The 26,246-nt window shown below is 39.2% G+C and overlaps 1 protein-coding gene across 12 annotated transcripts in view; it reads right to left on the bottom strand.

Moving 5' to 3' along the window:
• The window catches only part of SYCP2 (synaptonemal complex protein 2), a 74,171-nt gene that overhangs the window by 22,307 nt on the left and 25,618 nt on the right, over positions 1–26,246 (bottom strand). For 10 of the 12 annotated variants that reach the window (XM_042930518.1, XM_042930506.1, XM_042930513.1 and 7 more), the window contains 9 exons: positions 15,043–15,191; positions 13,791–13,865; positions 12,976–13,122; positions 9,679–9,778; positions 8,156–8,313; positions 6,379–6,448; positions 5,939–6,014; positions 5,273–5,406; positions 4,690–5,126 (listed from right to left, as the gene is read on the bottom strand). In XM_042930518.1, the coding sequence (XP_042786452.1) occupies positions 4,690–5,126; positions 5,273–5,406; positions 5,939–6,014; positions 6,379–6,448; positions 8,156–8,313; positions 9,679–9,778; positions 12,976–13,122; positions 13,791–13,865; positions 15,043–15,191 (1,346 nt within the window). The remainder of the gene's footprint in view (positions 1–4,689; positions 5,127–5,272; positions 5,407–5,938; positions 6,015–6,378; positions 6,449–8,155; positions 8,314–9,678; positions 9,779–12,975; positions 13,123–13,790; positions 13,866–15,042; positions 15,192–26,246) is intronic. The other 2 variants (XM_042930514.1, XM_042930515.1) reach the window with 1 other exon arrangement.

Here is a 26,246-nt window from a genome sequence, read left to right as displayed (position 1 = left end):
CTCCATCAAAGCTCTTGAGTGACCAGATATAATGTCAGTGAGAAATAATATTTTATTTTTTAAGTGTTTATTGAGAAAGAGAGAGAGAGGTAGAGAGAGAGAGAGAGAGAGAGAGAGAGAGAGAAGAAGAAGAAGAAGAAGAAGAAGGAGGAGGAGGAGGAGGAGGAGGAGGAGGAGGAGGAGGAGGAGGAGAGGAGAGAGGGAGACAGAGAATCCCAGGCAGGCTCCACAGCTGTCAGCACAGAGACCAATGTGGGGATCAAACTCACAAATGGCAAGATCATGACCTGAGACCAAACCAAGAGTCACACACTTAACTGAGCCACAAAAGTGCCCTGAGAAGTAATAGTATTTTAAAAGGAATCATATTTTTCTGAGCAGGTCTCAACAGCAGGCTTACAACATTCAGCAAAGTGTGCTATAAACGGATATGCTGTCGCCCAGGCTTTGCTGTTCCATTTATAAAGCACAGGCAGAAGGGATTTAGCATGATTCTTAAGGGTCCTAGGATTTTTTACAACATTAAATGAGCACTGACTTCAACTTCCTATCACCAGCTGCATTAGTTCCTAACAAAAGAGTCAGCCTGTCCTTTGAAGCTCTGATGCCAGACATTGACTTGTCTCTAGCTATCGAAGTCCCAAATGGTACCTTCTTCCAAGATAAGGCTATTTTGTCTACACTGAAAATCCACTGTTTAATGGAGCCAAACTTATTACTTATTTTATTCCGGCTGGATCTTCCAGAGAACTTGCCGCAGCTTCTACGTCAGCACTTGCTGCCTCACCTTGCCCTTTTAGGTTCTAGAGACAGCTTCTTCCCTTAAACTTCATGAACCAACCTCTGCCAGCTTCAACCTTTTCTTACCGCTCGCAACCTTCATAAAATTGAAGGGAGTTAGGGCCTTGCTCTTAATTAGCCTTTGGCGGAAGAGAATTTGGCAGTTGGTTTGAGCTTCTATCCCGGCCACTAAAACCTTCTCCAGGTCAGCAGTAAAATGGTTTCACAAGAGGCTGAGCTTTTTGCTTATCTCAGCTTTCTGCTTGCCTTCCTCATTAAACTTAATCCTATTTTTTTAGCTTTCAACTTCAAGTGAGAGACTGAGAGACGTGTGCCTCTTCCTTTCACATGAACACAGAGAGACGACGACGGTAGGGTTATTAACTGGCCAAATTTCACTACTGGGTGTCTCAGGGAATAGGGAGGCCTGAGGGGAGGGAGAGAGACGAGGGAGTGGCCAGTGAGTGGAGCGAGACGAACGCATTTGTCACGTCTGCCATCTTCTCTGGGTGTGGTTGGGTTGTGGCACTTCAATTACAATTGGAACAAAAAACACTGATCACAGATCACCATAACTGATACAATAATAACGAAAAACTTTGAAATATCATGAAAATTACCAAAATGTGACAGAGACAAAAGTGAGCAAATGCTGTTAGAAAGACGGCACCGATACACTTGCTCAATACAGGGTTGCCACAAACCTTCAGTTTGTAAAAAATGCAACATCTACAGAGTGCAATAAAGTTTGGCGTGCCTGTATCGAAATTATACAAACAACTATTGATACTCAACAGTAACAAAGAACTCACTTAAAAAATGAGTAAGAGATCTGAATACGTAATGCACCAAGGAAGACATACAGAGGGTAAATAAAAATATAAAAAGATGCTGAAAATCATAGATCATGAGAAAACTGCAAATTAAAACAAGACACCACTGAGCACATACGACAACAGCTAGAATCCAAAACGCTGACAACACCCAATACTGGCAAGGGTGTAGACCAATAGGAACTCACTCATCTGTTGCTTGGAATGCAAAAATGGTACAGCCACTTTTTCCACTTTGGGAAGACATGCGGTCTCTTACAAAACTAAACACACGATGTAGCAATTCTCCCAAATGAGTTGGAAGCTTACGTCCACCTAAAACCTGCACGTGAATGTTTACAGAAGCTTTATTTATTAAGTGTTAAACCACGGAAGCAACCAAGATGTCCTTTCACAGGTGAACAGATAAACAAATCTCGGTACACCATGCAATGGGATGTTACTCAGCAGCAAAAAGAAATCAGCCGTCAAGCCCTGAAAAGACACAGAGACACGTCACGGCATGTCGCTGAGTGAAAGAAGCCATGTGAAAAGACTACATACTATATGGTTCCAATTCTACGACATTCTGGAAAAGGCAAAAGTACTACGGAGACAGCAACAAGATCAGTGATCGACACGAGTTTTAGGAGGGAGGCAGCACAGGGGAAGTGTAGGCAGGAAAACGATTATGTAGGATAATGTAACAGTAGGTACAGGCTGCTATACATCTGTCAAAACACACAGAACATACAACACAATGAATGAACTCTAACCTCAACTACAGGCTTTAGTTAATAATAATGTAACGATGTTGGTGCATAATTTGTAACCCATATACCCACTGATGTAAGATGTCAATGACAGGAGAAACTGGGGTGTGGGTGAAGGGGCATATGGGAACTCTGTATACTTATACACCTGAGACTGCTCTAAAAAATCCCATTATTTTAGGGGCATCCGGCTGCCTCAGTCGGTAGTACGTGCGACTCTTGATCATGCAGTTGTGAGTTCAAGCCCCACACTGGGTGTAGCGATTACTTAAAAAAAAAGTAAAAACGAATAATACTCTAAAAATGGAAGGACTACAAAGAATTATTACCTGCATAATTTTAGGTAATTTGGCTGAAAGAAAACTCCCTATAATAAAGACATGAGTTCTCTTGTCTTAACTTTAGTTTTACCTTTCTCAGGGAACCAGGCATATGTTTTGTTTTTAATTATGGTAAAATACAACATGAACATAAATACAAAATTTACTATTTTAACCATTTTTAAGTTTATGGGTTTGTTTTGTCTTTTAAAGTTTACTTGGGGGGGGGGAGAGGCAGAGAGAGAGAGAGAGAGAGGACCCCAAGCAGGCCCTACGCTGTCAGACACGGGGCTCCACCTCACAAACCGCGAGATCATGACCCGATTCAAAATCAAGAGTCAGATGCTTAACCAACTGAGCCCCCCGGGCGCCCCTACGTGTATGTTTTTATATGTAACAAAGATAGTAAGTTATTACTTACTATCTCTTCTTGAGATTACTCTACTTGGCTTCGAAATGTAGCAAAAAGGAACTCCCCATAAAATAGCGAGCGTGTGATTTAAGAACTTCCAGCATAATTAGAGCCAACTTGGGAAATGTGTACCATCGTGCTACAGAGGTTCTATTTCTCTGGATTAACCCAGTAAACAAGAAGCAGAATCGGATGCCTACCTTAAAAAGAGAGTCATCCATGTATGCGAGTGGCAGAAAGTCTTATAACACAGGGAGCGCCACTGTGTGAGACTGAAGAGAACTTCCGAAGACAGGAAAGTGGATTTTAAAAAATCAGAGCACAGCTTAAAAGACATGATCAGTTTCCATGCTCCCAGGAAAAAACGAGTAGCCGGCTTAGGGAAATTCTGTGGAATGATTCTAAACTGCAAAGAAAACAGCTGAAAATAAAAGCTCAGCACTCAGACAAAAAGAACCTACTTTCCCTGGGTCTGAAGGAACTAAATAGCTAAGACTAGAAAGAACAGCCTACTAAGAAACATGAAAAAGTGACCCAAAAGGATTTGGTCAAAGAAGAAAGTTGCCAAAGCAGGCAAAGTGAAATACAGATTAAAGACAAAATACAAAGGCCGGTTGAGACAAAGGAAATAATGTCTAATCATAAAAGAACAATCGGAAATTACCTCTTAAGTATCTCATTTGCATGGTGAGATGTCGCAACACATGAACATTTTACATCAGCTCTAGATATTTGGCTATCCAGGTATTAATACCACTCTGGATGATAAATGAAAATAGAAGCCTGTAAAACCTGGATCTTCTAAGGAGCAGTGAGGAACAGACTGTATGACTGGCAGTGGAAATGTATTCTAATTACAGAGTTTTCTTAATCTGCATCTTGACAGCAATGACAAGAAAAAGATTTCCTGTAACTGCTACAAAAAGTAAACTTTCAGCCTAAAGTATGGCGCCGCTCAAACTCCTACTAGAGATGTCCTACGGAGGATTAACCTCACGTAGGAGGTAAAGGCTCCAAAGGGGATGAGCAACAGGACAGAAGATCGACTCCTGCACTCCACCTACATCTTTTCTTGAAAAATCTTGCTAAACTTGGATGCAATCATTCAAGAAATGTAGATGCCACTGTGTGCAAAACTGCTAGGCCGTTCAGGATAACAACGGATAAAACACAATCTTTAAACTCTAAGAGGTTAAAGCAGGAGGAAAAAGAACACACAGAGACAACCAGTTTTTAAAACAAAGATAAGCACCGTGAGAGAGGCACAGACGGTTGCATACACATGCTCAGAGCACCTGCGGGGCCCAGTGAAGGAGAGCCAATGGGAGGAGACGAGGGGCTGCCGGGTGCTTTCTTGCTACACCCATTTACACACCTGCCCTGCGCCTGCAGGCACACTGGCTCGGTGGGGGCTGGTGCCAGGACGAGGTGAGGGAGTCGGGAGGTACTCACTCGCACACTGGAGACCGGAGTTAAAGAACGAGGTCTCACGAATGTTAACTCTGCAGCACTCAAGAAAGCGTCTTTCACTGTCTATGTTATTAGGTAGGCATATTGTAAGTATGCAGAAACCAAACACACTGAAAGCTCACCATTTGTTTTTGTTTCAGATCCCAGGAATCAAGTTGAGACGTTAATCTTTTCCCTGATCTTCTGTGACTTTTCACATTTTTTCTAGGAGAAGGGCTTTTATCACAAATAGCGGTATTCACGTCTTTTGACAATATGTACTTCTTCCTATAGATCAGAGATTCCTCAACTGTCTTATTTAAGAGAACGGATTTGAAAGTAGTTTCAGATTCAATACGCCAATCACTCTGCTTGGTATTTTCAGTGTTTTTCAGCTCTGAACGTTTAGGATGATTTAGTTGTTGCTGACTGTCTCTTTTGCAAACTCCTACTTCCACTTTATCTATTTCGCTATGCTGCGTTGTTTTTTTCTTATGCTGCACCTTTTCTGTTTCTTCACAATTATCACCAGATGTTGAAGAGGATGATTTCTGTTTAGTAAGTTTTTTGACAATAATACCTAGTGGAAAAATAAAACATTTATCTTTAGGAACCTAATAAACTGGTAACACATAAATTTGTTAACATCCAAGATGTTTATTAGACATTTAAAGAAATGAGTATTTCCCTGAGCTCCTGTTATATACAGAAAAAACGATGTTTCACCTTGATTGAATGTATCTCCTGATGAAGTACTTGCTCTTTTGTTATTACGTAGGTTAATATTTGCTACAGGGGTCCAACATGACCATTTGGAGTTCATCTTATTTCCACAGACGTTGTCCAACACATCAGATAACCTGGAAAATAAAATAGCCTGCTTAACGTATCATAAAACATTAGCCTAGGACTCTGACCTGAGACCTTGATTTTTTTTGTATCTAGTCAATGTTTATCGATGGTCATTTGTTAATAGTCAAGTATGAAAATATCTTGGTAAGTCATGATGAAAGTTAAAATTTACTATATAACTGATGAGATTGAAAAATGTTGTTACAAAAGGTCTATTATCGCCAGTATTTGATATCTACTAATATGTCTCGTATCTTACATGTACTACTGTGCATTTAAACTAGGTTAAATTTCTTCACATTCATACCTTATTCTTTTAAAAATCCCATTCATTTTGAGTCAATTTGAAAAACAGTTCTGTTGGCTGCTATGGAAAAGCAGACTATTCCCCATTGTGCAGTCATAGTAATACATGTGATGATCAGAGCTACAGCCAATCCCACCTTCTAAGAATACATGGGCCTTTTCTTTTAAATTTATTACATTAATCTAAAACAACATTCATATATGCTGACTTACTTGATGGTTTTTGATACTTACCCAGGTTTATCTTTTTTTCCCACTGTCTGTGAGTCAGGAACAGCATCCGGCAGTTTATCTAAATAAAACCAAAATTCTGGCATTTTCAGTTTTGTATGCAGCTGGCAGGGTAAAATGGGAGTCGGTATACAATTTGATCAAGGTTCACATATTAGGAAGGAGAGACTGATGTTCTTGCAAATAGAGACTGTAGAATATTTTCCTGTAACCTCTACGTTTCTAAATGCATAAAGCCAAATGCATTCATTATGAATCTTTCTTTTTCAAATCAACGAAAGTCAGTGGAATTGAAGGAAAATATGAAAAGAATATTTTATAAATATTATAAATATTATATATATAAATACATAAATTTTATAAATATATAAATATTATAATATTATAAAAAGAATAAAAGTTTTTTTAAAGAGAAAGTAAAATTAAATTTAAGAAGTACTTACTAAAATTTTGGCTTAGGAATTCAGTGTCCTTGTTTTCCGTCTTCTCTACAGCTTTAGCAGTTTTGATACGCTATAAAACATACGGGACATGTTAATGTTAATTTAAACAAGGTATTATAAGAAAACAACCCTTAAAAGTCACCGTGTTATTGTTTAAAACCTTTAAAATAAATTTGCCTTGCTATTAAAAGTTGGATAGTACTTCTACTGTTTCATAAAGAGGATGCCCATTCCAGGATATTGCTTATCCTAAAACACAAGAAAACCATTTTCATTGCAGACAAGGCAGAAGATTCTACAAATTTTCTGGACTCATCCAGGGCTAGTACAGTAATTCGGCTTCCATCTGTAGCCGACACTCTCTAGAATCGCCACGGCACATCTACTGCTCTGCTGCTGCTCTCACAGCCTGCACCTATTCTGGTCTTTTCACCAACATGCCTAGAAGATTGGGAAGTTATGAAACATTAAAGGATTTGGTAAAGTTGTGGCCACTGGGCAGGCGACCTCTTGCCTACACGAAGCTTCCTTCTTTCCATAGCCACAGATACACATGTACCCAGATCAAATAAAAACCTGCCGTGACTATCAGAAAAACACACCCTACAGGCTGGGACATCGTGCCTCGTCCTGCCTGTCTCCCCTACTGAATCCGGCCAGTGGGTCTCTAAGTCGCGAGAGGAGCAGTGGGAACACGTGCTGGTGCGTTTGGTTGTCACGAGGACCGAAGGGCTCCCTGACGAAAAGGCACAGGCCTAGAACACTCAGGACCACGCCACACCACTGAATGAATGACAGTGCCCGGATTAAGGAACACTTAGCCTGAAAATCGGAACAACTCCTTCTGACTCTTTTCTTAGTACCGTTGATCATTCTGCCACATACCATTTCATCTTTCTCAAACCCACCACCTATTTTTTCACTGCAGTAACAAGGCTGTTAAGCTTTGCTGGAGAAAATTACACATATTTCTGAACTAATACATGTGATAGAATTCAGCCTTACATTTAGAAGGCCTTCACTTTGCCTCACACCTTTACTTACTCTTCCTTCTCTCCATTATCTCTTAGTAGCTATTTCAATCTTTACAGGTCTCTGAGCCTCTCCTGCGACATAAGGCGATAGAAATTCACCAAGCTCACCTGACACTTCAGAGAAAACAGACCTGTTAGGTGCTCCTCATCTACAAACTTAACTTACCTGTATCTCTCATTACCTCCTACATCTCCCAGGAAATAACTTTCTTTTCCCTATTCTCTTATCTGTTGTTCTTCAAGAGCATTTCCTGGTCTTCACCCACGCCTCCAGCTCTGGGGCTAGGCATCTGCCCCTCCATTAGGTTCCTACTGCTTCCTTTATGTACAGTCTGAGAACATTTAGACAGTATTATAATTATCTTATTAATCTATCTAATTTCCACAATAGACTTTGAGATACTTAAGGACACAGTCCACTTGTATTTTACATTTCTAGCAGACACTAACTTGTATAATAAACTAAAGAATGATGGCAAGTCCATTTCTCCTCCCGAATACATAAATCAAAGTTATATTGAATGGATATTCCTAAATTTTATTGGTAGCAAAATAAATAAAAGTCATAAGGACCGACTTTCAAGAACAAGTCATATGTATATATATATAGATATATAGATATATAGATATAGTAATATTTTAAACAAAGTGAGACACTACTTGCAAAAGAAATTAGCTCAATATGTATTTCTATAGTAACTTGATAAAATTAATTTTTTAAAATGTGGTCAAAGTAAAATTACTTTGTCTGTATTATCTCTGCTCTTTCTTTCTTCAGATGGTCTGGATGTAAGTGATTCAGCATTATCCACCCCACTTTCGGACGTTTTAGGAATATCAGGTTTTTCTGCAGAACTCATCATGTGCAGCGGTGGTTTAACTCTTCCTCTTCGTGGTGTTGCTAAAAAGGAGGACAAAGGACTGCCGTATTTGTAGGGTTTTAAACATTACATATTGCGGGGCACCTGTGTGGCGCAGTCGATTAAGCGTCCGACTCTTGGTCTCCGCTCAGATCGTGATCTCACAGTTCATGAGTTTGAGCCCCATATGGGGCTCTGTGCTGATGGTGCAGAGCCTGCTTGGGATTCTGTTTCTCCTTCTCTCTGCCCCTACCCCGTGTGGACTCTCTCTCTCTCTCTCTCTCAAAATAAAATTTTTAAAATTACACATGCTATTACTGAGGCACTTTTTAGATGAGGAATGTAAAAAAGGGAGGTGCTGGGATGGGCCCAAGACTTCTGGTTTAGAAGAATAAGTGGATACAGATGCCATTTACCAAGGTAAAAAAATGGACAAAAAACTAGCAGGGAGGGTGGAAAAATCAATTTATTTGGGACCTGTTAAAATTGAGGAGCCTGTTGGATATTAGACAATTGCCCAGGAGGCAACTGGATTTTGGGAACAGAAGGTCACTATTAAAGTGTCATAAGACTAACAATAAATATGACTGTTTTATAGCAGCTAGTACATAGCATTATGTTTTCATTTTTATTCAGCTCTTAGTAGGTACTAGCACTGTCTAAATGTTTCACGATATTCCTCATTGAATGAATGATTTTCATTTTGTCTTCTAAACAACTTGATGAGATAGACACTTTAGCTCCACTTTAAGAAAAGAAAACTGGTTCTAAACTCACCTGGAGGATAATCTGTACAAAGTACACACCTGGGAGCAGGGGAACAAGCCCAAGCAGCCCGAGGGACACAATGTTTTAGCTGCAATGTTATGGCTGACTCCTGCTTAAATTACAAGTTATTAATCTGGGTATTAATATTTTGAATAATGCTTATATGTTAATACCTGTCAGACCTTTCTTCGAAATTTGAAATTTCTTGGCAATTAGAAGACGTTTGTGGTTTGTATCTTAACAATTTCCATATCTCTAACTTATCCTCTGTGTAAATTAAATCCCCAGAATATCTCTGAATTAAAAAATGCCTGCTTTAAAGATATAATAATGTCTGGGGCACCTGGGTGGCTCAGTCGGTTAAGTGTCCGACTTCAGCTCAGGTCATGATCTCGTGGTTTGTGAGTTCAAGCTCCACATCAGGCTCACTGCTGTCACCCTGTCAGCGCAGAGCCCACTTCAGATCCTCTGTCCCCCTCTCTCTGCCCCTCCCCTGCTTGTGGTCTTTCAAAAATAAAATAAACACATTAAAAAAAAGTGTATATATATATATATATATATATATATATATATGCACAAAAATATAGACATATATATAAATATGTATGTTAGAAATCTTTCAAGAATATAAAACTTACATGTGTTGATTAAAAGTATTGGGCTTCTCACAGTGTATCTATCTGCACCAGGAATAATCATTGATGCTTCAGACATTTTTCTTTTGCTAGGAGTAATTATCTGAAACCATGAGAAGCAGCCACAGTAAACACACATCCTCTTTTGAAATGAACTGTCCTACAATTTTATTCATAACATTTACCTTGACTACACCCAAAAGACATATGGTATTTTATAAATGACATCATATCAAGAAATTTCTGTTTTAGGCTGACTTGAGAGGTTCTATCCTAAATATTTGGTATTGAATAGGTAGCCCAAACAAGGAATGTTGTTTTAAAAAGTATTTATAGAGGGACACTGGGTGCCTCAGTCAGTTAAGCGTCCGACTCTTGATTTCTGCTCAGGTCATGATCTCACAGTTTGTGAGTTCAAGCCCCATGTCAGGTTCTACACTGACAGCACAAAGCCTGCTTGGGATTCTCTCTCTCCCTCTCTCTCTCTGCCGCTCGCCCTGCTCGCATGCTAAGAAATAATTTTTTAAAAAGTAGTTATAAAGTATTCAGATATATGGAATACAGCACCTTTATATACCAGCTGAAAATATTTTACTGATACTGGGTGTATCTTACAACCAATGGCTCAGTTTCTTATTCTATTTCAGGGCGTGATGTTTGGATACAGACTTAGGCGAATTTGTTCGTGAATGCTTTCATAACGTTCAGCATTCCTCAAAACTTTCACATATTTTAAAAAATTGTATTAATAATCTGTGGAGACCAAACTGACTTTGGAGTAAAGGTAGCTGCAGGGATTCAGAGACTCAGCAGCACACGCACGAGCTAGTGGCTCTGATAAAGATGCACATTTCCTGACTTCATTCTAGAGTGACTGAACAGAGGGAGGCAAGCAGAGGCAAGGGCTGCAGGAACAGGAGTTTCAGGGGGCGTCATATAAAGGAGGAGATGATGAAAAACTGCAAAGAGGCAGAGGAGAACCGTGTTGTTGTTGTTGTTGTTTTTTAAAGGCACCTGCCCCCGAGACTAAAAAAAAAATACTGCAGGAATTTTAATAGGTATGTAAATGGGGTGAGAAGGAAAGGTGGAAAGGAGAGGAAAAGGGGGAATTCTAAGATCGACCAGAAAACAAACTACTGAACCAATGGATTCTTGTGCAAAGAAGGATAGTTCCTAGCGGCATCGTGAATGGGACCTGGAAAGTCACTTATTCATGTAAATGCTTCACAGTTAATTCTGAACGAAAACACAGTGGGTCTTTCACAACGGTGCAATGTTTTTTAGAGAGATCTTTTCCAGAGTTTATGACTTACTGAGTTTAAGGTGGGGGTCCTAAGAATTTTAAATAACTACTCAAGGTACAACTTGGATATAAAAGGCACAGCATTGCCAAGTAGTATTCCATTGTATATATAAACCACATCTTCTTTATTCATTTGAAATCTGGCCATTTGCAGCAACGTGGATGGAACTGGAGGGTATTATGCTAAGTGAAATAAGTCAGTTAGAGAAAGACAGATATCGTATGTTTTCACCCATATGTGGATCTTGAGAAACTTAACAGAAGACCATGGGGGAAAGGGAAAAAAAAGTTACAAAGCGGGAGGGAGGCAAACCGTAAGAGACTCTTGGATACTGAGAACACACTGAGGGTTGATGGGGGAGTGGGGGAGAGGGGAAAATGGGGGATGGGCATCGAGGAGGGCACCTGTTGGGATGAACACTGGGTGCTGTATGGAAACCAATTTGACTATAAATTATATTACATAAAAAAACCAAAAGGCACAGCAAATGGCAAATGGCTTTTATAACTGAATTGTCTAAGGAAAACTGACATTTCACTTAACGAAGAAACAAGATTAACGGGAAAGGACAGTAACACCAACACGTCAAAGTGTATGGGGGAGCCTGTGAGAGTTCCAGTTGTGTAAAGGTGAGAAGTCAGTAAAAACTGCAGCTGGATAAGGTCCATGAAGGGAAGTGAAATTAATCATCAAGCCTTGCAAACGTAAGGGCCGGGGGGAGATGGGGAAAAGTGAAAAAAAAGGACACACAACACGGATGAACGTAGAGGCGCAAAAATTAGTGCGACATAAAAAAGAGGCAGAAAAGCAAGTGACTCAAAGTGGTCTTTAGAGTAAAATGAGACGCGGAAGGTCCCAGAATCGAGTCCGAGTTTAGAGGCAGGAAGGTAAACACAGAGATCACAAAGTTTCTGAGCAGAAGAATGCTACCAGGACGCCGGTATTAAGAAAAGCATGGGACACCACACGGGGTAGCTCACAGGATGAAGCAACCGTGTCCGAGAACAACGAGGGGGTGGCTGCATCAAGCCAGGTGTGCGAAGATGAGCAACAGTGAAGGGCGTGAGGAGGCAAGGACTTGAGAGATGCTGTGAAAGGACCACCGCGGGTACCTTGGTCCTAGGTGTGACAGGAGAGGAGGCTGGATTCAGGACGCCATCCAAACACTAACGGTAGCCTCACTGAAGTATGCAGACAGATGCGAATTTGACACAAAAGATTTAAGAGTTTGAAGTTAGACTTTAGGAAAAGACTTGGAGGGACACACCAAAGGAAACACCAGAAGAGCGAGGCGTCACTGTGGCACTTTGAAGAGAGGTCCGGTACATTTCAAGAGTTTACACTGGGCACGTGAAGGAGCTCTGTAAGCGAGAAGGCACAGACGTGTTCAGGAGGCTGAGCCACGCTTTTAGAGCAAATCTACATCCAGAATGTAGGGAGGGAAAGTACCTCCAACGTAATGACAGAGTAGGGAGACAATTAAAATGCTAGCAGAAATCAGAGGAGGAGAGGACAATAGGAAAGACAGGGCTGTTGGCCATGTCAAGTGTCACAGCGAGGGAAGAAGGTGGAGTGCTGGTTCTGTTGAGTGTGGCCTAGAAGGGAGTCTCCACGAGGAGGAGGAGGAGGAGGAGGAGGAGGAGGAGGAGGAGGAGGAGGAGAAGGAGAAGGAGGAAGAGCTTACTACTTTGCTTTCTGTCCTTGTGTGAATAAAGAGACACTGCATTATGGATTTGTGTTCTGCATAAGGCCAAAAGCAAATACAAAACAGGGGATAAATGTAAAAAGTGGTAGTTACTCTCTTACACTTACACATAAACAGAATTGCTAAAGCACAATGCTTTTGTTTGCATTTGTAAAAGGCAGGGGAAAATACTCTGAAATGTTATTGATGACGACCATTAATGTAAACTCTAGATACCTTTTTCTATAATTACATACAGCAATGATTTGATCTATGCCGTTTTATAAACAACTATTTTGACACCGTATTTACCCCAAGCTGACTATTCTTTCTGTCCCCTTGATTGCTGTTTTTGATACATTTTGGAGGTTTAGCGAATTCCTTTTGGGAGTTAGGTTTTTCCTTCAAACTAATGATTTCCTCTTGCATGGGTGAGATTTGACTTTCTGGCACCAGAATCTGTTGGAGAGAGTGTGGAAAAAAGTATTTCAAACTCCAAACCACACAAAGTTCTCAAAAATCACTGGATGTCTTGGGGCGCCTGGGTGGCTCAATCGGTTAAGCGTCCGACTTCAGCTCAGGTCACGATCTCGCGGTCCGCGAGTTCGAGCCCGTGTCGGGCTCTGGGCTGATGGCTCAGAGCCTGGAGCTTGCTTCCGATTCTGTGTCTCCCTCTCTCTCTGCCCCTCCCCCGTTCATGCTCTGTCTCTCTCTGTCTCAAAAATAAATAAACATTAAAAAAAAAAAAATTTAAAAATCACTGGATGTCTTAATCAAGCGCCTACTCATCCCACACTTGGGTCAATTCTTTCTGTCTTCCGTGTACTTAGTCCTACAGATTGACCCAACAAAAAAGCATCCACGTTTCAAATGTCAACAGACAGAAAACCAACTTTGGCAGTAGAGGCAGGACATATACTTCTAATTTTTAAAGTTATCAAAACTATTAATAACTATCTTCTGTACTAAAATAGTAACATACTTTAAAAATCCCATACATCTTATTGGGGCACTCTCTATGCTGAGACAAGAGATCTTTTAGCTACTCACCCTCTAACATCATACTGTCCTAGTACTTATGGTTCAGCTTAGCCCAGCGATAAAAATCAAGTAAGTCAGACACATACCTGTGATCCACTTGCATCAAAAATTATATGCACAGATGTTTTGGCAACGGAAATACCTTGTTTTCTGGTAAATTCCTAAAATTAATTCAAAGAGATGTCATTTTCTCTCAGTTCCTTCTATTTTAATGCAGTTATTTCCTGTTTCCTTTCAAAACTGCTGTATTATCTCAAATCATTATTTTGCGTATGTAAATACCCTTCTCAGAATACCGTAATGTCTCTTCACTAATCAGTCTTCCTAGCCTGCCATTTTGGTGAGGGTCCCTCAGAAACATAGTCTCTTTTTCTTTACCATAAATCTTTCCCACAGCTATAAACTGAATGTGTCCCCCCCAAAATTCACACATTGAAACCTAATCCCCAAGAGATGGTATTAGGAGGTGGGGCCTTTGGGAGGTGAGTGGGTTATCAGGGCAGGGCCCTCATGAATGGGATCAGTGCCCTCATGAGACCCCAAAGAGCTCCTTCACCCCCTTCTGCCATGTGAGGACACAGCGAGAAGATAGCCACTGTGAACCAGGAAGTGGGCCCTTACCAGAAAATAAGTCTGCTAGCACCTGATCTTGGACTTCTAGCCTCCAGAACTATGAGAAGTCAATGTGTGTCACTGAAACCACCAAGTGTATGGTATTTTTGTTACCGCAGCCTGCACAGACTAAGACATGCATTACCCAAGCTTGTCAACGGGATATCTCCCTCAAACTTAACATGAATTGTCACCTTACGAACTCATGATGTCTTCCACAATTCTAGAAAGCACCTTATCTAAATTACACCCATCAATTTCCAAAGCCATATCAAGCCCCATCTCCAAAGCCTTTCCTTTAAGTCTCTTAACAAGCATTCTCTTTCCTCAACTTCTATACCCTATTTTCCCTATGCCACTCATTCACTTCTTCTGGGGTACAGTCTGTAATTCTCCCAATGTTTACTATCGTAAAAACAGGGTTTTGTCTCAATTCACTTTTTAAACACCTAGCAGGAATTTTGTCAGATGTTTTGAGTACTGCAGCTTATTTTGTGATCTGAGATTCTAAACAGGTGTCTCAAGGATACAACTAACAATCTGATGGCTATTCCACATTACAAATTTTAAAAACTAAAATCTACATGTCATTTTAAGAATTCTAGGGAAAAAAAATCAATGAAACTTATAGCCCCAAATAACTAAAAGTTTCCAGAATTATGAAAATAAATATTTATTTAAAAGAATTTGATGAAAGTATGTATTAAAAAGAATTAAAACACTTACCCTGTATTTATTTGCACCCCAAATTTTTTGTGTCACACTAGCAATTTCCAATGATGCATCAAAATACAGAAGCAATTCTTTCCCTTCTCTTTTACTAATTTTTACTATATTTTTCAAGATTATGGTCAGTAGCTTCTTCGATTCTCTCACTGCACATAGACAAATCATACTGATTAGTTTACATTCATTTCTATGCTGCCACTCTATAGGTACAGTATAAATAAGAAAGTCATGCAGCATATTCATTAAATCGAAATAATATTAACTTCTGGATCTAACAATATGCAAACAAATCAATTCAATTTATTTTTCCGAGTCTTCTGATCGATGAATTACAGGCTAATAACTAATAAGCTAAAGCCATAAATATGTTTTGGACACTCACAGGTTCTTAGTAAATAGTTCTGGAACACATCTAAGGGAACTATTTGCTTAACTTAAAAGAGGCAAACAAAATAACTTCAGTTCCATACATAAATAAGTATATTTTTAGGCAAAAGCATCTATTCAAACATTTCTGTTAAATCCAGTTGTTACAAACAAGTTGACAGTCAACAACGGTCAAACAACTTGAGTGCCAGGAAACTGAAGAAGAATACGGTGCAATTCCTCATGAATTCACTGATCCAGTGAAAACAGTCAGTGCCAGTTTGTAAGAGGGATTTACGTCCCTTCGGAATCACTTGGCATCCAATTCAAGTGCCTGTACTATGGACTACAGGCCACCAGGGTCCTGTCCTACTCTGCCAGTGCTCCTGTTGACTGGCAAGTCGTCACACCTGCCCCCAGTGTACACTTTGGGGCAGGAGGAAAACACCCTGATGGAAATGGAGCACACCATGTAGAAAAATTTCTCTGCATCAGGGAAAGCTCTACTGGCTACTCCATGACCTAACCCACGGGATAACTGTCTCCATTGGCTATAAAATTCTGATTCCTATGAGGCTTACTCAAGCAGAATATGGGTTGTTTTTGCAACGATATGGTCATGAGAGCTTCCAGAGTAACATCTGTCACGGTAATAAGAATTATTAATTGCTTGAAGACAGTGGTGACAGTCTCTAATTTAAAGAGTGCGGTGGTTTTATTTTGGGAAAAAAAGTCATGTGTGTCAACAGGAACAGGTATTCAGACTTTAGAGATGAAAGTTTGGTGACTTTGAAGACAATAATGTTTTGAATGCTGATGATGAATATCAGAAAATGTATAATCCTGATGTATATTTGTGCTGATTATTGTATCGCTCTGATCTGATTTTTTTCTGCAGCTTGCTATGAACTAGTAAATGAAACATTTACTTCGCTGCTTACCTAACCATGGTATTAGAAATTACTTCAAATGTTGCTGAATGCTTTGTGCCTTTATGTGCAAAGTGTCCTCCACATATATTGTAACTATATAAGAATTAGTTGATATTTGTTATCTTTTATTGTCAGCTTTGTTGAAACTTCTGGTATTTCCTTTGACTGCGTGGACTATGTCATGGCTTGTTTTTAATTAGCAATATTACTGAGATATCAGAAAAGTCATTTTATTGCTCGCTAAAGAATCCAAGTATTTACAGATAAACATATTTGGACCTTATGTTATCTACATTCCCATAGGAGATTCCAATACACTATAGGTACATGAATATAATAATATGCTTTCTCCTGCAAAGGCATTTAAAAAATTTTTAAGATCGTCCATGGAGACTAAATAAATAAAAATTCTTACATATTATATACAAAAGGGTCTAACTGCATGCACCCCATTGTGCTGCCTCCTCATCCCCTAGTCTGCAAGTATACTAACTGATCTCGAGGTTTTGCTTTTTTTTTGTTTTTTTTTTTTTGTTTTTTTTTTACTTCCATGGGTGCCATTCATGTAAAAATTCGGTCTTGCCTGCTCCATACAGGTTACATTAGATTACCACATTATTATGAAGGATATTAAAGGATACAAACAAACAGCCAGGTGGAGAGATAAGTAGCATGAGGTCTGGAAGGGTCCAGAGACAGGAGCTCCTATCCCTGTGAATTTTAGGTTGTACCACCCTCCTGGCACAATGATACATTCTTATTCACCAATCAGGAAGCCCCCCCAAAACACTTTTAATCCACATATAAAGAACTTAATGTTTTTTATAAAAGTATCCTCGTAAAATCAGGATGAGTTTTATATCGGAAAATCTTAAAAATCAGCTTCAAGTTATGCTATTAAAACAATGAAAATAACTTTTTTTTTGCCCAATTATGTGCAGCTACACTTGGCAAGATGCAAGACAGAACCGCATTAAGAAGTGGCAGCAGTGATTGGCGTGAAAATAGAGGAGAGAGAAGAAATTCAAAAGATTTTAAGAGACAGTAAAAAATGGATGTGGAAAAAGATCAGTTAAGGGAAGGAAACGATCAAGAGTGGCTTCTGTATGGGGCGGGGGGAGCTGGAAGGTTATCCTACCATTTGTCAAAACAGGAAATAAAGAAGGAGTTTGGTGGGATAGAATCATGAGTTTAGTTTCATTTTTATCAATTTTAAGTTTATTTAAATTCAAGTTAGTTAACACACAGTGTAACGTTGGTTTCAGTGATTCATCACTTACATATAACACCAATTGGTCAACACAACAGTGCCCGCCTTAATGCCCATCCCCCATTTAGCCCATCCGCTCACCTACTTCCCCTCCAGCAACCCTCAGTTTGTTCTCTGTATTTAAGAGTCTCTGGGGGCGCCTGGGTGGCTCAGTCGGTTAAGTGTCCGACTTCGGCTCAGGTCATGATCTCACGGTTCATGGGTTCAAGCCCCGTGTCGGGCTCTGGGCTGACCGCTCAGAGCCTGGACCCCGCTTCAGATTCTGTGTCTCCCTCTGTCTGCCCCTCCACCGCTTGCACTCTGTCTCTTGCATCGTCTCAAAAATAAATAAACACTTAAAAAAAAAAAAAAAAAGAGCCTCTGGTGGCTTACCCCCGTCTCTGCTTTTATCTTAGTTTTTCTTCCCTTCCCCTACGTTCATCTGTTGCGTTTCTTAAATTCCACATATGAGTGAGTTAGGGTTAGGGTTGTTTGTCTGACTTATTTTGTTTAGCATAATACATTCTAGTTCCATCCATGTTGTTGCAAATGGCAAGATTTCATTCTTTTTGATGCTGAGTAATATTCCATTGTGTGTGTGTGTGTGTGTGTGTACCACATTTTCTCTATCCATACATTGGTCAATGGACATGTGGGCTCTTTCCATAATTTGGCTATTGTTGACAGTGCTGCTATAAACATCGGGGTGCATGTGCCCCTTCAAATCAGCATTTTTGTATCCTTTGGACAAATACCTACTAGTGTATTCCTAGGTCTTAGGGTAGTTCTATTTTTAATTGAGTTTAGTTTTAGATGTGGGTTTAGATATTTGAGACATCTGCAAACATATAAAGGTGGGATAGTTTATTGCTCACATCTCTATCTAGAGCTTAGTTAAGAAATTAGGAAAAAAGATTCAAAAATCAAAGTGTAGTCAACAGTGTCAAATGTAAGGGAAGGGTCAGTACGAGGACTGCAAGTGTGCAAACTGATACTAATAATAAAGTTTATTATTTGGACATCTAAAATTCAGTGGAGTGGGACAGAAAACAGAATGTAGTAAGAGCAGGACTGAAAAGCAGGAGAAAAAAGATTTAGTAAAAACTCTCAAAGTTAGCTATAAATGGAAAAAGAGTAAGAGGGCTAGAGGAAGACAGAGGATCCAAGTAGGCTTTTTGTTTGAAAATACAGTAACACATGTATCATAAAAATATGGGTACCATAAAAATATAAGATGTGAGGGGCACCTGGGTGGCTCAGTCCATTAAATGTGCAACTCTTGATCTTGGCTCAGGTCATGATCTTACTCATATTGCAAAGTTTCTGACACACGCAAAACCAAAACAACAACGACAGACAGACAAAGAACTTTTTTGTACAACTGACAGCAATGGCACAAAAGCTAGGAAAGCAAAAATGGAAGTATACTGTTACGGAGTTCCCATGCTACACATAAGAGGGCATAATATTACACACTATCAAGCTAAAGATGTATAAAATAAACCCCAAATCAACCATTGAAGGGGGTATAAAGCCAACAAAAGAGACATAATAAAATCACTGGAAAAATCAATTAATACAAAAGAAGAAAGAGAGAAAAACAAACATGGCAGAAGGAGTGGTAGGGAGAAAAAACAAGAGCTAGCTGGTAAATTTAAAGCGTATTCAGAATCACATCAAACACCGTAATTCAAAGGCAGACATTGTCAAATTACACTTAAAAAACAATGCCTTTAGTATATGATGCCTACAAGTAACCCACATTAAATAGACAAAAATGAGTTAAAAATAAAGAAAGATATGCCATGCCATAATTAACCAACAGAAAGCTGGAGAAGGTATCTTAATATTAAAGTAGATTACAGAGCAAAGAATTTAACTACAGGAAGAACAGGGTCATTTCATAAAGATCAAGGGGTCAATTTAACAAGAAAAGATTCTACTACATGTTTGTGCAACTAATCGTAGAGAGTGAAAATACCTGAAGCAAAAAATGATAGAACTCAACAGGAAAAAAATCACAATTACAATGGTGACTTCCATACCCCCCTCTCAGTAACACAGGACAAGCGGATGAACAGGATATGTAAGACTCAAACAACATTGTCAACCCACCCTCCCACCCAACCATAGAATGCCCATTCCTTTCAAGTGCACACAGAAGATTTATCATTACAGACCACATGCTGGGTCATAAAATAAGTGTCAAGATTTTTAAAAGGATTCTCAAATCATACAAAGTATGCCCTCTAATAACAATGAAATAGTTATCTCTGAAATCCCAAATACATGGAATCTACATAAAAAATTTCTAAATAAAACTATGGGTCAAAAAAGAAATCAAAAGAAAAATCTTAATCAGATTAATGAAAATGGAAATACAACATATGGTAATTTGTATAGCTGGATGCTGCTAGGAAGTACTCGGAGAGAATTTAAAGCTGTAAATTGTAAATGGCAGGACACCTGGTTGGCTCAGTCGGTTGAGCGCCTGACTCTTGGTCTTGGCTCAGGTCATCTTCCCAGGGTCGTGAGATTGAGCCCTGTGTCTAGCTCCACATTGGGCCCCTGCATCAGGCTCTGCACTGAGCATGGAGCCTGCTTGGGATTCTCTCTCTCTCTTCCTCTGCCCCTCTCCCCTCCTCTCTAAAATAAAACATAAATAAAAATTTTAAAAGCATCTTCATAAAGTACAATACAATAAAGCTGAAATGGCTATACTAGAAGAATAAACAGTCTCAGATCAATGACTTCAGCTTCCACCCTGAGACACCAGAAACAGAAAGGCAAATTAAAACCAAAGTAAGCTGAAAATAAAGAAACAATAAACATGAGAGCAGAGGTCAGCAAGATTGAAAACAGGAAAACAAAAGAGAAAAATCAATAAAACCAAGGGCTGGTTCTTTGACAATATCAATAAATCGATATTCTCCTTTCATCAGACTGATCAGGAAAAAAAGATACAAGTTATGAACATCAGAAGTGACAGACAGGCCATCATTATAGTCTACAGACAGTAAGGACAGGAAGGGGCCACAATAAACCACTTAATACCAATAAATCTGACAATATGGATGAAATGGAGAGATTACGAGACACAAATTATCAGTTTACTCAGGAAGAAATAGGTAACATGAAAAACTCCTTAGTTATTAAATAAACTGAATTTGTGGTTAAGAGCCTTCACAACAAAGAAAGGTGCAAATACTAGCAAGTAGTTAAGAAAGAAACAATACCAATTTTACACACATTCTTGTAGAAAACTGAAAACTATGCAGTGCCTGGGTGGCTCAGTCGGTCAAGTGTCCAGCTCCGGATTTTGGCTCAGGCCATGATCTTGCAGTTCGTGAGCTCAAGCCCCATACCGGGCAGGCTCTGTGCCAGCAGCACGGAGCCTGCTTGGGATTCTCTCTCTCTCTCTCTCTCTCTCTCTCTCTCTCTCTCTCTCTCTCTCTCTGCTCCCCTCTGCTTGTGCCCACTCTCAAAATAAATAAACTTAAAAAAGAAACCTGAAGACTATGGAAAACTTGCCAATTCATTCCGTGAGGCTAGTAACACTGCCTGCACTCTGCCACAGAAAGACATAGACCTAGCATACAGAACATCAAATTCCTGCCTGACTTCTGGGAATCAGTGCCAATGATACAGAAAAGGAGAATACATACCAAAACCAAGTGGGGTTTATCCCTAGAATGCAAAGTTAGTCTAACATTGGAAAATCAATGTATTTCTATTAGGAACCTAACAAGAGAAACCATATATTACATCAACACATGCAGGAAAAGCATTTCCCCAAATCCAACATTCTTTATTATCAAGGAGGGCTCTCAGCAGCTTAGGAATAAAAGAGAATTTCCTCAGTCTGATAGAGGGTACACATGAAAAAGTGTCACCGTAAATAGGTCATAGTGAAAAAAAAATGCTTTCCCCTTAACATCAGAAACTAGGTCAAGACATAGGCTCCCATCACTTCTACTCAACATGGTACTGAAGGTTCCCGGCAGCGTAATACGGCAAGGAGGGAAGACTGACCCTACAGAGTGTCGTCAAGGATGTGGACAACTGGAACTCTCACACACTGGTGGTAAAAATGTAAAATGATAAAACTGCTCTGGACAAGTCTAAAAGTTTCTGAAAAAGGTAAACCTATACCTGTGCTTTTGATCACACTCCCTGATATTTATCCAGGAGAAATAAAAGCATATATATAATCACACATACATGAAGATAATTATACATGAATATTTTCAGTGGCATTTTATAATAGCTGGAAACAGGGAACACTCCAGATAGTCATCAACAGGGGAATGGGCGGAACAAACTGAAGTAAAACCATACACTGGAATACCATTCAGCAATAAAAAGGATTAAACTCTTGATACATGTGATGTGGCTAAATAAAAAAAAAATACAAATGTATATACAAAATATGTCCTATATAAATGTATATATTATGTGTAATATATGTCATGTAAAATATGTAGAATATATACTTCTACATGTAGATTTTGTATATTATATATTACATAGACAGTATACATAAATACATCATATACTGATACAAGTATGTATGTATACACATATGCATTACTAAAAGAAAGTAGCCAGAAAAAATTGCTACATGCTGTATAATTCTATTTATAGAGACTGCAGAAAACGTAAACTTATCCAAGGTACAGAAAACATCAGTGACTTCCTGGGGATAGAGTAGGAGATGGGATGAACAGATCAAAAGGAGCATAGGGGTGCCTGGGTGGCTCAGTGGGTTGAGTGTCTGACCCTTGATTTTGGCTCAGGTCACGATCCCAGGGTCACGGGATCAAGCCCTGTTTTGGGCTCCACACTGTGTGTAGAGCCTGCTTGAGATTCTCTCTTTCCCTCTGCCCTTCTCCCGTGCTCATGCTTTATTTCTCTCTCTAAAAATTAAAAATTAATAAATCTTTTTTTTTTTTAACGTTTATTTATTTTTGAGGCAGAGAGAGACAGAGTGTGAACGGGGGAGGGTCAGAGAGAGAAGGAGACACAAAATCGGAAGCAGGCTCCAGGCTCTGAGCCATCAGCCCAGAGCCCGACGCGGGGCTCGAACTCACAGACCGCGAGATCGTGACCTGAGCTGAAGTCGGACGCTCAACCGACGGAGCCACCCGGGCGCCCCTAAAAATTAAAAATTTAAAAAAAAGGAGCATAAAGAACATTTAGGGAGACTGGATATATTTACTAACTTGAATACCCTAATGGTTTCAATGTGTGTTTATACATGTGAAGACTCACCAGCTTCCTCAACCCGATGGAAGTTTATCTACAAAAACCTTCAGCTAACGTCATGCTTAGTGGTCAAATACTCAATATTCTTCCTTAAGCAAAGATGATGAAGAAAGCAAAGATGACCACTTTTACCACTTCTATTCAATATTGTACTAGAAGTTCTAGCCATTGCAATAGTGCAAAGGGAGGAATAAAGGAAGGGAGGGAGGGGAGAATAAAAGAAGGATAAAGAAAGAAAGGGAGGGAGGAGTGGAGGAAGAGAGGAATAAAGGAAGGAAGTTAGTTAAGGAAGGGCCTTAGAATCAGAAGTAAAACCCTATCTATCTGCAGACACCATGACCGACTACCTAGAATAACCTCAGGAATCCACATTACAACCACTGGAACTAAATAGTGACTTTGGCAAGATTGTAGGATACGAGGTAAGTATTGCAAAATCAGTTATATTTTTATATACTAATAGAAAATATTTGGAAAATGAAATTAAAGATTCATTCCATTTACAATCATATAAGGTAAGATCGAAGACTCAGGAATAAGTTCATCAAGGGGTGTGTAAGATTTCTACACTGAAAACTACAAAGCGCTGTGGAGCGAAATTAAAGACCCGAATAAATGTAAAGATATACCACATTAGTGGACTGAAATACGTACTATCGTCACAATGTTGCCTCTCCCCCTCTCAAACTACAATCGCAATCATACATCCAGCAGGCTTTTTGTAGCAAGTAGTAGGTCAACTCTAAAAGTTATATGGAAATACAAAAGATCTAGAATTTCCTGAAAAAAAAAAAAAAAACCCACAATTTTAGAAGACTTGTACTACCCAATTTCAAGACTAACTAAAAATCTACAGTAATTAAAACAGTGTGGGACTGGCATAGTGAACGGAAAATAGATCCGTGGGATGGAGTACAGCTTTAAGAAATAAGATGTGAACTTCTATCAGTCATCTGACTTTCAAGAAGGGAATCAATGACATCCAGTGGGGAAAGGAAAGCCTTTTCATCAAATAGTCCTAGAAGTAACTGCATGTCCATAGAAAAATAAAAATGAACCTCAACTCCTGTATCATACCAGAACCAAATATTAATTTGTAATGGATCATAATCCTAAACATAAAAGCTAAAACCACGAAGTTCTGACAGAAAAACAAAAGTTCTTTATGATTTGGTAGTAGGCAAAAGTTACATAAAGCAAAAGCACAAATGAAAAAAGTGATAAAGTGGACTGTAAACTTAAAGACTTCTGCTCATTAAAGACACCATTAACAAACTTAAAAAGCAAGACACAGATGGGGAGAGAATACACATATGTATCTATCAAAGGATTGGTATGCACAATATTTGTAAGAATCCAAAAACTTAATATAAAAAAAGACAGCCCAGTAAAAAAAAGGACAAAATATTTAAACAGATACGTCACAAAGGAATATATATGAATGACAACCAAGCACATGCAAAAGTGCTCGAAGTCCGGAATTGTGATGCCTACAGCTTTGGTTTTCTTTTTCCACATCACTTTGGCTATTCGGGGTCTTTTGCGATTTCACCCAAATTTTAGAATTGTTTGTTGCAGCTCTGTGAAGAATGCTGGTAATATTTTGATAGGGATTTCACTGAATGTGTACATTGCTTCGGGTAGTACTGACATTTTAACAATAATTGTTCTTCCAATCCATGAGCATGGAATGTTTTTCCATTTCTTTGTGTCTTCTTCAATTTCTTTCACAAGCTTTCTATAGTTTTCAGCATACAGATCTTTTAGCTCTTCAACTAGGTTTACTCCTACGTGTTTTATGGGTTTTGGTGCAACTGTAAATGGGACTGATTCCTTGATTTGTCTTTCTGCTGTTTCATAAGTGGTATATAGAAATACAACTGATTTCTTCCTGCACATTGATCTCATATCCTGCTACTCTGCTGAATTCATGTATCAGTATCAGCAGTTTTTTGGTGGAGGCTTTTGGGTTTTCCACGTAGAGTATCAGACTTCAAGCTATACTACAAGACTGTAATCAAGATACTATGGTACTGGCACAAAAACAGACACATAGATCAACGGAAGAGAATACAGAACCCAGAAATGGACCCACCAAGGTACGGCCAACTAATCTTTGACAAATCAGGAAAGAGTATCCAATGGAAAAAGACAGTCTCTTCAGCAAGTGGTACCGGGAAAACTGGACAGCGACATGCAGAAGAATGAACCTGGACCACTTTCTTACACCACACACAAAAATAAACTCAAAATGGATAAAAAACCTAAATGTTAGACAGGAAACCATCAAAATTCTAGAGGAGAAAACAAACAACAAACTCTTTGACCTTAGCTAGAGCAACTTCTTACTAGACACGTCTCTGGAGGCAAGGGAAACAAAAGCAAAAACGAACTATTGGGACCTCATCGAGATAAAAAGCTTCTGCACAGTAAAGGAAACAATCAACAAAACTAAAAGGCAACTGACAGAATGGGAGAAGATATTTGCAAATGATGTATCAGACAAAGGCTTAGCATCCAAAATGTATAAAGGACTTCTCAAGCTCAACACCCAAAAAACAAATATTCCAGTGAAGAAATGAGCAAAATACATGAAGAGACACTTTTCCAAAGAAGACATACAGATCGCTAACAGACACATGAAAAGAGACTCAACATCACTCATCATCAGGGAAATACAAATCAAAACCACGATGAGATACCACCTCACACCTTTCAGAATGGCTAAAATTAACAACTCAGGCAACAACAGATGTTGGCGAGAGAACACCCCAAAGTGTTCAAAAAGGAAACCCTTCTGCACTGCTGGTGGGAATGCAAACTATTGCAGCCACTCTGGAAAACAGTATGGAGGTTCCTCAAAAAATTGAAAATAGAGCTACCCTACAACCCAGCAGTTGCACTACTAGGTATTTATCCAAAGGATACAAAAATGCTGATTCAAAGGGGCACATGCACCCCAACGTTTATAGCAGTTTATAGCAACACTACTGACAATAGCCAAATTATGGAAAGAGCCCACATGTCCATCAACTGATGAATGGATAAAGGAAATGTGATGTTTATGTGTGTGTGTGTGTGTGTTATTATGTGTGTGTATGTATACGTGTGCGCAAACACACACAGTGGAATACGACTCAGATCAAAAAGACTGAAATCCTGCCATTTGCAACAACATGGATGGAACTGGAGGGTATTACATTAAGCTAAATAAGTCAGTCAAAGAAAGACAAATATCATATGATTTCACACATGTGGAATTTAAGAAACACAACAGATGAACACAGGGGAAGGGAAGGAAAAATAAAATAAAAACAGGGAGGCAAACCATAAGAGACTCCTAAATACAAAGAACAAACTGAGTGTTGCTGGAGAGGTCTTGGACTAAA

The sequence above is a fragment of the Panthera leo genome, chromosome A3 (assembly GCF_018350215.1).
Source record: "Panthera leo isolate Ple1 chromosome A3, P.leo_Ple1_pat1.1, whole genome shotgun sequence".
NCBI lineage: Eukaryota > Metazoa > Chordata > Mammalia > Carnivora > Felidae > Panthera > Panthera leo.
Note: the sequence above shows the minus strand (reverse complement) of the source record. Positions and strands in the feature narration are given on the sequence as shown.